Here is an 11,219-nt window from a genome sequence, read left to right as displayed (position 1 = left end):
GTGGTATACAGGGGGCAGTGTGCATACAGTACAGACCCTATAGGTCATACATACGGGTTCATGGTGTCCGGGCCCCGTCCCCGGCACAGGATAGGATTCAGCTCGTCCTCGGGGAAGGCGTATGTCATGTAGTTATCATAGGCGAAGCTGAACATGTCCCGGGCCCTCTCCCTCATGTGCCGCCGCAAAGCAGCGGGGAAGCTGCTGTACCTCCGGCCATACTCGTCATCTGCCAGGTGGAAGCGGCCGTAAGAGGAGCGGCACACCGGCCTCCTGGCCCCCTCAGCGGCTCCTCGCACTAGCCCCGGGGATATATACCCCCGCAGAGCCTGCAGCCCGAGCCGGAGCAACAACAGCCCCAGCACAGCCGACCAGCACCGCATCCCGGGCCTGAAACTTCCGCCTCATGCCCGCCCACTTCTACCTCATAGGACGAATGGCAGACTTGCGACATAATGATTGGTGAGGACCAAAAGAAAAGTGTTAAACTTCACCAATCACCGGACCGCACGCCACCCAAGCGCTCGAAGCGTCATCACGTGTCCATAGAGACACTTCCTGAAAGGCTGAGTCGCCCAGCCTTCCAAGACTTGTTTACATCTTTTGACCCCACGTGATCTACCATCGTGTACTCCTCCCTACAGTAGGAATGTCAAACACGAGCGGCCACGCCTACTACACCCAGCCTGGGGATTCCCCGCCCACTATGACCATCCTGGGCAATCCCCGCCCACTACACCGAGCCTGGGGATTCCTCTCCCTCTAAATATGAGCTGACACATCAGAAAATAAAAACATATTATTTAATATTATTATTATTATTATTATTATTATTATTATTATTATTATTATTATTATTAATAATAATTTGAAATTATTGCTGTTAATAATAATATGTGAAGCCCTATGAAATTAGCCTAGAAGCCAAAATTGGCTGAAGCTCTCCATTTAAAGTGATAGAAATGGCTACTTTCAGAGAATCAATGCAGTGATGTGGATGGTCAAGTGGCTGCCAAGCTGCCAGACCTTCATAGGTACTTCATGGGAATAGCTGTTCCTGCCAAGGGTCTAAATTTAACCATACCCAATGCATTTATTCAACTTTTGGAAAAGAAGTGAATGAAGGAGGAGCCCCATTCCGGGTTCTGGCCAGGGGGTTTCATAGTAATCACTGTGAGATGATTGCCCGTGTCAGGTAACCAGGGGTTATTCAAGCCAACAAATCCCCTTCATCAGGGCTGACAAATGAAGATTGTAAAAATTGAAACCAGCCTTTGTGCAAAAACTACATATTAAAAAAAAAACTTTGCAGCAATCTTCACCTCCTATCCAGAGTCAGCTTCTACAAACTTACCACGCGGCACTTCAGCACTGCCCATCTTCCGGCTTTAATGACAACCAGGGTCATTACCACGATTTCCAGCTCACACATGCTTCCATTGGTCTCTCGGGGGTGTCACCAACTTACCATATATAACAGCTCAGGAGGAACCCAAGAAAAAATATGGATTTGAAAAAAATGACCCCATGACATGAACCTTTCCACCATGACTTTCTTGCAGTTGGCCTCCCCCTTTAACAAAGTTGTCCTTTGGTAAAGGCGGTACGCGTTGTATAGTCCCCCCCCCCCCCATCATTGATATTGATGAATAAGACGCAGACTCACATTGTCTTCTACCACTTTATTGTTCATCTACAACCCACCAATGTGCAGACTCTCAGCTGAACAACATGGATTTTACATCATCATTGCCATAAATAAGACACAAAGCTTTATTTTTCCCATTTAGAAACAAAACTTCTGTACATTTAAAATAGCCTATAAAACCCCCCTTGTCGTCAGCAGGGTCGAAAGGGGAGGTGAGTGTATGGGGGATGGGAGGCAAGGGGGTCACTAGAAATTAACTTAATCCTATTTACAAGGGTAATGGGGGTATGATACACATGCAACAACTGAAGTCCACAGTACCGGGAGGGACAGGAAAGGGCGGGGGGGGGGGGGGGGCGAAGGGGTAATTGTGGGGTCCCCACTTACAATTAATGGAGCAGAGTTGCTAGGACAACATCTCTGTGTGCCCCTTTGATGATAGTTTCACTTCATAGCCATACATAGGAGCAAACCTTAACTTTCCCAATTGTTAGGCCACACCCTGCCCTCCTGCTACCTCCCTGTCCAATGACATCATCCCTGGAGGCCACATAAGAATCCTCATTGGACAGGGAAACCCTTGGAGTGAAACCAGGTTCAGAGGGGTGCACAGGGCAGTCTATTAGGTTAGGGCAGAATATAAAAAAACATGATACAGAAATAGACAAATCGATTGATTGATCTTTGCCTGATTCTGTGGACTTCCTCTATAACTCTCTCACTTCCTGAGAGCTTTAGGCACAAGCAAAAAAAAAAAAGGCAAAACAAAAATAAAAAATGTCATTAGCAGCAATGTATTGTGAGCTAAAGCGAAGGCTCTGAGTAACGCTGTGGCAGCTACAGTGTCGCAAACACATCCAGTGTTGGGGGGAAGTAGTGGGGGGACAGGGAGTAGTTAAGGGGGGGGGGGGGGGCACCGGGCACAAGGGCCAGGAATGGAAGACAGAGCTGGGCGAGGCTCCTGGGCAGGAGGAGAAGCCCCTCTGTACCATGTGAAAGGATTTGGGCAGCCCAAGTACTCCAACCTCCTGAAAATCATTGCTCTGCACGCCGAGGGGCACTAAACACTCTGCTAGAAGTGGCATTGTACTGGATACAGCCAGCAGATGACGCTGTGCTGGGTGATGAAAGTGAATGGAACTGGGCAAGTTGGGTCAATAGCAATAAATTGTCATATTTTGGATGGTCAGGAGTCCATATGAGGAGCAAGAGCACCAACGGAGCAGCGGCAGGGCTCAAAATATACCTGATCTGCAAATTGCCTCTCCTGTACAGCGACTGAATGCTCTCGGCCTGCAGAAGACTGAGGACACATAACTGCCTGCAGGATCCTTAAGTGCATTTCTGGGCAAAAAAAAAATTCAGAAATCCAGTAAGTTTCTAACTTTTTGTAGGAGCTGACAACTCTGCTGCACTGAAACCCTAAGGGTTATTAGCTGAATTTTCCTCTGCTGGACTACAGAAGTCCCATAGTATGGGACATTTCTGTGTCTCCCAAAGCAGAGGAGAAGGTCTGACAACACTAGAAAGAGCTCAAATAGCAATAAATAAATCAGAAATATAAAGGTTGCTCTTTTTTTTCTCTCTTTTGCCAGATACACAAATCATTTTGCCGCCATATGGCCTGCAATGGACACCAATGCTTTTGGTATTATCACTTAGGGCTTATATTTGAGATTTTTAGATAAACTCGCTAGGGCCAACAACCCATGCAGAGACCCTTTATTGTTTTTACATTCAGGACGTCATTGGACTGGAAAACGTGAAGTTTCCGCTACTGCCGTTAAATCTCTGACCTACAGCGGGTAGGTACAAGGAGTCAGGTGCTATCACCTGGGGATATTACACTGTAACGGTGATCCAGACACAGAAAGACCCCAAAGTAGCCAATTGTTTTATCTTTTTACTAAAAGCACAAACAGGTTCCCTTTTAAGCCGGACTCCAGAGTATTCAAACACTGGCCTGTGCACTGCAAGAGTTTTATTAGTTTTCAATAGGGTACCAGTAAAAACCTCTTTTACTTACCTCTCCCCCAGTACTCTCCTGTACCCTCTGATGCTCCAGAATGTGGGCCCTGGGAGTCTCCTCCTAATACAGGACTGTTGATCCTGCGGTGTACATGATGATGTCATGGAGCTGTGACTGGCCAGGCCAAACTGGGGATCAAAAGAAGTTTGTGGAGGGTGGGGTGGGGTAAGGAAAGTAAAATAATTTGGTACTGAAGAAGAAAAACACTTAACCCTTGCAGTGCAGAAGAAGCCCCACAGGAACGACAGTTCAGTTTTATGTCAGATTGATGAAAGCTATGAATACTGGGGGAGGGGTTGATGGACAGCATCCCTTTATCACAGAGGTAAATGTGGACATTATATTGTAGATTAGGAAATAGACAACCACCCACCCACCAAGGTTTTTTTCTGTGTCTCCATAGGGAGATTTTCTTTCACTTCCTGTCTTGAGACACAACAGGAAATAAGAGGAAATAGCAATCATTGGAATAAGTGTTCACATTAAAAGAATTACCCTCTATTCCTGAACCGGTGATAACTCAATCTTTAAAGTCTTTCACTTTTGGTGATAATGATTACCACAAAAAGAGGGGTAAATCTTCCTGGATGGGACACAGACAGCAAAACCTGAGTGAGGTTCTAATCCTTTTACACTTTATGTATAATAAATAATAAAAAAATGAAAACATGCTTTTAGATACACAATAAAGGCTAGTAAATAAATGATACAAGATATATATAAAAGAGCGATATATAACAATCTCAGATATTATTATAAATCCAGGTTCATTCCATTGTGGTGCATTGATATTCAGTGGGCTCTATTCGCTGAGAAGTGTTCGAATGTCGTTTCAGTTCCAATTAAAACAATGACTCGTTCTGCCATCTAGTGGCAACTTGTCAAAGTGCACAGCTGTCACTATAGGGAATGCCATATGAATAAATGAAAATTATGAACAAATTGACAGGGGAATAAATAGTGAACACCCCCCTTTGTGTTAAGGGAGACTATTCATTTTAAAAAAGGTGCATTTTTATTTTTGAGGTATGTGTGTGGTGGTGAGGGCTGTCTGCAAAATGCGTGGAGATTTGCCATCGTTTAGATTTAGTTTCTACAACCCCTTGCACCCCCAGATTCTGTTCCCCTATATAACCAATCGCATGCCATTCTATGGCACAGGAGTGGGTTTGTATTTTCAGGCCCAGGTGTCAGAGAACAATAGGAGATGAATGGGAACATAGACCCAGTACATGTGCAGCTCATTTACATAGATGGTTGGGGCACAGCGAGTATAGCAATCCAATGACACATCAGATAAGGGGCCCCATTTAAAGTAAGTACAGCTGGGATGTACTGGATTTCTGTACTTTACTGTAAATGTGCATGTATCCTTTAAATTTAGACGTTCGGTTTAGATAACTGGACAGGAAATCTTTAATTATGGAAACACCTCCCTTAACAATCTGCCTACATACAGATAAATCGACTTTCACAACAAAAAAAAGCTAAAGATTTGATCTAAAGGGATTCGATAACAGTGTAATTGCTGTGGCAAATGTGGTTGTAGTGTCTTATGATCTCATCTCAAGCACTGAATAGGAATTTCAGCAAATATTCACTGGAGGTGAATCAGTCTTTTACAAACATATGCACTTAGAGGATTCACCTGCATGAATGTCAAGAGTCACTGCTTTATATGCCACTTTCACAATTCACGGTGGGTGAAAACACCTCCTTAAAGCTCAGGTTAATAAAACTGGACAGCTTCAGATTATGAAAATTGTTGGTGTAATGCAGTTCAGTGTCTGAGGTGACATTTAAAGGAGGAGTCAGAAATTTGGGTTCACCCTATGAATCCTACTGACAATTGTCAACCATTTGGACTAGCCGGGGTAACGGTGGGCTTTATGTTTCCTTCTATGGGTACTTAGGTGCTGTCCCTCCCTGAGCCTGGAAGTTCATCTCTAAAACCCCCACACATTTCCTTTTTTCAGCTCTTTTATATAAGCCGTTTTGTCATTTTTGTTTACCAGCCCTTCAATCACCAACAGAGTAGCAAGAAAATGAAAGGAAACTAATTGTTGAAGGATAAAAAAAGGGGACACAAAGTCAGATATGAAGGCAGATCAGTAGTACAGAGACACCAGTGACGGCAGAGTATTTGATAGTCACATGGAGAATACCTTGATGCTATAGGCCAGTTTTAAGCCTCAGTAGAGCAGGTGGGGGGAGGGGGATAGGGAAGATCGGTGCCCCCGAGCGGAGAACGAGTAGCGGGAGCTCCTCTTCGGGTTGTCCGGTGAGCAGCATCCGGGACGCGTCCTCTGCTTGTACATGAAACCACGTTAAGAGCGCTTCCCAGGGTGCAGAACAGGGAGATGGAGGGCACATCCTCGGGGCAGGGAGGGCACGTTCCATTATACTGAGCAGCAGTTATTAGAATAAAGCCCTTTAGCTACGACGTGACTTGGAATGCTGGATCAGCCACTGTAGAGTGATATCTGAGAAGAGAGGATTATGGGAGTGAGATGGCATGGATCAAAATGCCAGGAAAAGAAAAAATGTGCCCATATAAGTGCAGGAAAGAGAAAAAGGAGCATCACCCAAAACAGCCAATTAGATTCTAAGTATGGAAAAGAAATACATTTATTGCTTGACTCTGGCCCCTCCCATTTAAAAAAAAACATAATTAATTTTAAATTAAAGCCTACACATACATTGGTGCACGTCAGTGCTGCATTGAACCAGATCATGTGACGATGGCTCAAGCTCCATTCTGAGCGGCATTACGCTGCGAGTCCAGCATGCTGAGCCATTGAGCCAATGTGAGTCACTGACAACAAAGGATTACAGGAAGGGGTTGGGCATTGTTTAACCCAAAACAGAGCTGCCAACCTAAGGCAGAGAAAGTCACAGGGGCAGTACTAGATTTAGACTCCTTAGATCAACACCTTTCCCAGCAGACACCTTTCCTCCACCTTCATAGGGTCCCATGTCATATTCCCAGCACTCACCTATGTTATCCTTCTCTTTGCAGGAAATGGAATAACAGCAGATTTCTCTGTCCTGGATGGACGACAGATGCCTGCGAAAGGAAAGATCAATAATAATATCAACAGCTGTGGGATATCAACAACATCAGCAGCAGCAAACAAGTTCAGTGTTTTCCCAATACATTTTTTAGGTTTGGTGGGAGGAAGGTGCTGGCTGCTGTACTGTGACCCAATTTAAAACAGCCGGGTGGTTACTGAAAAGTGCTGGGTGGTGCGCCCAGCTTAAAGAGGCCGGGAAGAACACTGAAGTTCATTTCATAGAGACAATCATTTCACTTTCTATGCTTCACATTATCCCTGCTGACCCCATGCCCGCCTGGGGGTCAAAAGAAAAGAGCTTGGGGGGTAAAAAAATAAATAAAATATATTTCTATATATTGTAATATCTAATCAGTGGTCTGTTAGGGTTATTAGGTTTATACCCAGAAGGGGTACCTAAGCCATCTGACCTATAAACCTATTTTTTTTTTTTTTACGTTTTGCTGAAACACTTAAGGACACAGAGCTGGTGACTTGACAGTGCACTATAAATCAAGGAAGTCCGGACAATGCTGGGATGATACCAATGATAACAGCGGCCCCTTAAGTTAGGTGCAACTCTAGAACTTTTTTTTTTTTTTTTTTTTTTTTTTAAGTACATGAAAAAGTGCCAGCTGAAATAAATTTAAGAGCAGGCAGGTCAGTGTCACCACTACGACCCAACACCATGGGAGCAACCCAAGTGATCCAGCCTGAGCAGTCAGAAGATAAATTCATGAAAGAGTCTTTGGGGTGTAAATATTGGGGGTCACCACATTATTGGATTTCTTGATAAGTACATTTTCTCAATCAGCTGCTTCTCGTCCAATGCGCTGGAAAGATCCCTCTTATTGCCAAGAACCAGAACCTGAAAAAAAGTTCACAATAAAAATAAAGAATAATATCTGTGAAGTGAAAAAAATTGTAGAAGGAAAGCTGGAATTTAATTGGCTGCTACAGAGCAGAGGAGGCAGATACTGGCAGAATCATGTGGATGAAAAAATGAAACAAATGAAAAGTCAAATTCAAAAATGTAAAAAGATCAACTAAAGCAATGGCACGGAGAACTACAAGTTTCAGCATGCCCTGCCAGACTCCAATCTCTAATCGCTGAAGGAGCTCATGTCACATGACTCCTGCACACAGAGGCTGCACAATAAAAATACAAATCGATAAGGGACAAATCAAAGGGCTCGCCCGCTCCCCAATATTGATTGAACACCGATTGTCCTAATTGGTTTGAGGTCACATGACTGTAGTCTGCAGTCTACCTACAATCCAGCAACCAATCACATTTGTCTTCACTGTGTGAAATTGTGAAATCAGATTGGCTGCAATAGATTATTAGTCGGCCCCTTGGCACTCACTTACCGGGATCCCTTGTAGCTGCGGCTTGTCCAATAGGTTGTGCAGTTCATTCCGGGACGCTTCAATCTTCTCCCGATCGGCTGCATCCACCATGTACCTGCCAAGACAGAAACAGCCGTTTCAGCGGAGGGTCATGTATGTTTCTGGCTGCTCAGCACGCAGATGTCATACATACATGGAAGATGAGATACTTTATATTTTGGTCTACCCAGACCTGGGATTTATACAGGTCTGTCACACAGCAAAGCCCTGGTAGGCCCTGGTCGACATATATAACACTGACAGATCTGGTCCCTCCCCCAGCTTGTGATTGGACAATAATAGGAGAAGCAGCAGATGGCTGAGCTCACCTTCCCATCACCTTGCTCTCTCATCCTACCACCATGCCCGATTGGTTGTCACCAGGACAGGAAGAAACAGACAACAAATCTCAACAGAAACCTTCCTGCTCCAATTGGAATGAAGTAAAACATTTTCATCTTTATATTCAGGTGACACCGAGATCAAAGAGCCAATAGGATAAAAACTTACACAATGGCGTTGACCCCCCGACAATATCGCTCCCACATGCTGCGGAACCGCGGCTGCCCACCGATATCCCAGATCTGCCAATGAAAACAAAAAGGATGAGGAATACAATGAGGTTTTTATCGGTCTTTGTGTCCCCGCTGGGGAGATTCACCATCTCAGCAAATTCAGTGACACCAGGACTGAAAGTGAATAAAAATCAGAAGTGTTGTCACCAGATCAGCAATGGAGGGGGAATTCTCCGCAGGGGGACACCGAGATTTCTTCTCACTTTCTCACTTCCTGTTCTGTTTACAAGACAAGAAGTAAAAGAAAATCAGAAACTGACAGCAAGTCCAAAACAAAAAAATAAGTTGTAGTTATAATGGAGGTGACGATGTTTAGTTCCTGTCTAGGGTGGCAACTATAAATACAGATCAGTGGGTGTTGTCATTTAGGCAGGATCGCCAGATGAACATAAAAGAAGAAAAAGTCTGGTAAAGGAAAACAAATGCAGCCGCCACATCTGATGCCAGGGAGTTCTGTCATTTTTAGGTTTGGGGGTTTCAGATAAAATCCTCACAAATGGCATTAAAATTTGAACTGAATTTGTAGAAGAAAAGCTGGAATATAATTGGATGCCACAGAGCAAAGGAGGTAGAACCTGGGAGTGGGTGGAGAGAATTGTGATAAAATGAACTACAAGTCCTGGCATGCCCATCCACACTCTGATCTCCAATCACTCGAGGGGCTTGTGTCACATGACTGCTTCACACAGGGGCGGAGCTGCATCCTCACCTTTATTGTGACGTTTCCTTTGGTCACTTTTCGCATGTTGAATCCGACCGTTGGGATCATGTCCTCGCTGAACTGCCCCGACTGCGGGAAGAAAGAGAGAAAGAGGGGGGTAAAATACACAGCAAGCGCACACACAAGGGGGTATATAAGAAGGGGGCGGAGACATGAGACGAGTTCAGGAGCCATTCGGTCCTGTCTGTATAGGAGGATGAGGATAAAGGTGCCAAGATCTTCACATCAACCAATCAGAAATCCTCTCTCACCTCATTGACTTCAGCTAGCTGGAATCTGATTGGCTGCTTTATATACCCGTACATTGCCGGGCTTTCATGCGCCCAGTAGCCACGCCCTAAAACGCTAAGGCCGCGCCCATCTATAAATATACCAATGAAAGGGATTTTTTATATCTGTGTGAGAAGCGCCAAATGTTCTCATAGATCCTGCCAGAAATCCAGGGAGCTGATGACAGTCTGAGGCACCTGCTATCACTTGCATTGTTCTCTGTAGCCCCGCCCCTCTGTGTACAGACAATGGGAGGGGGAGGGGTTCTGTAGCTCCATCCTGATTCTGTGTTTGCAGAATGTGTGGTTGAACTACAACTCCCAGCAGGATCTGCACATTTTAACTGAGATTTAAGTTTGCCTGCTGAGATTTGTAGTCCCACAGCAGCTGCCCCAATGCTGCAAATTATAATCCACCTTTATCTCAGACTTCTAGTCCCCACCATGGCAGGAACAGTAGTCCCCCCCATGCTGGGAATCGTATTCAGCCCCTAGGGTGGGATTTGTAGTTTCCACCTCTTCACCCACGCTGGGTGTTGCTTACCTCCATCACATGCTGGGAGTTGTAGTTTTCACCTTCTCCTATACAAGGAATTGTAGACACCCTCTCTCCATGCTGGGAGTTATAGTCCATCCCAAGTGTCATGATGAGAATTATAGTTTTCCCATCCTCATACTTGGTATTTATCCCCCCATGCTGGGTGTTGTTGTGCTTCTATGTTGGGAGCTGTAGTCCCCCCTCCTCCATCATCATGATGGAATATAAACCCCAATATACTGGGAGTTGTAGTCCCTCCTATTATCATACGGGGAATTATACCAACCCCCCCACTCCCGTACTGCTGGGAATTGTATTCATCACCCCTCCCCCATTTGCAGCACCCCCACCCCAATGCAGGAAGATGCAGCTCCCCATCATGTTGGGAGTTATAGTCCCCCACCCTATTGTTATGCTGGGAATTGTAGTAATCCCCATCTCTTAGGTTGACAGATGTATTTTCTACCTCCCTCCATAATGAGAGTAGTAATCCCTCCCTATTGTCATGCTGGGAGTTGTGGTCCCCCCGGGGGCTCTCACCGCGATGACATTGACGAATGTTGTCTTCCCGGAGTGCTGGAGCCCCACCAGGGTCAGCTCCATCTCCTCCTTCCAGAACAAGGACCGGAACCAATCTAATAACCGTGACAGGAGCGACATCATACTGACACCGGGACTCCACCGAGATCTCTGCCGGAACCGGAAACACCCTGCGCCCCCTACCGACCGCCCCGACCAACCCAACCCGCGGAGCATCATGGGAAATGTAGTCAGACCACTGCGAGCGCTACAACCCAGTCCTGTACACCGCCATGGTATATGTCATTGATATGTATGTGTTTTATAGTCCTGGAGGTACATTAGAGTGTCAGCTCCTCTGTACAGAGACTGATGGGACTGTACAGCGCTGCGGTGTATCTCAGAGCTATGTTAATATATAATATTAGAGGGGGCATTAGAGTGTCAGCTCCACTGTACAGTTATCTAGCCAAGTGTT

At 45.2% G+C, this 11,219-nt stretch overlaps 2 protein-coding genes across 2 annotated transcripts in view; both read right to left on the bottom strand.

Moving 5' to 3' along the window:
* Window positions 1-425, bottom strand: part of EDEM1 (ER degradation enhancing alpha-mannosidase like protein 1) — a 14,564-nt gene extending 14,139 nt beyond the window's left edge. The window contains exon 1 of the mRNA XM_072420456.1: window positions 55-425. Within this exon, the coding sequence (XP_072276557.1) occupies window positions 55-383 (329 nt within the window). The 5' untranslated portion in view covers window positions 384-425. The remainder of the gene's footprint in view (window positions 1-54) is intronic.
* A 1,242-nt stretch (window positions 426-1,667) lies between these two features.
* ARL8B (ARF like GTPase 8B) lies at window positions 1,668-10,943 on the bottom strand. The gene is made up of 7 exons (XM_072420455.1): window positions 10,763-10,943; window positions 9,404-9,484; window positions 8,630-8,703; window positions 8,102-8,195; window positions 7,531-7,598; window positions 6,674-6,744; window positions 1,668-6,160 (listed from the first exon to the last, which is right to left on the bottom strand). Exons 1-7 carry the CDS (start codon window positions 10,883-10,885, stop codon window positions 6,111-6,113), a joined length of 561 nt encoding a protein of 186 aa, XP_072276556.1. The 5' UTR covers window positions 10,886-10,943; the 3' UTR covers window positions 1,668-6,110.
* Window positions 10,944-11,219: the final 276 nt, after the last annotated feature.

Source organism: Pyxicephalus adspersus, chromosome 8 (assembly GCF_032062135.1).
Source record: "Pyxicephalus adspersus chromosome 8, UCB_Pads_2.0, whole genome shotgun sequence".
Taxonomy (NCBI): Eukaryota; Metazoa; Chordata; class Amphibia; order Anura; family Pyxicephalidae; genus Pyxicephalus; species Pyxicephalus adspersus.
Note: the sequence above shows the minus strand (reverse complement) of the source record. Positions and strands in the feature narration are given on the sequence as shown.

What these genes read in the sequence shown, in the direction of transcription:
- ARL8B (XM_072420455.1), bottom strand. Translation starts at nt 10,885, where the DNA reads ATGATGTCGCTCCTGTCACGGTTATTAGATTGGTTCCGGTCCTTGTTC. An exon ending in CATTCGTCAATGTCATCGCG is followed by an intron (nt 9,485 to 10,762) that starts GTGAGAGCCCCC and finishes TTCTTCCCGCAG; the next exon opens with TCGGGGCAGTTCAGCGAGGA. An exon ending in AAGGAAACGTCACAATAAAG is followed by an intron (nt 8,704 to 9,403) that starts GTGAGGATGCAG and finishes TTTCATTGGCAG; the next exon opens with ATCTGGGATATCGGTGGGCA.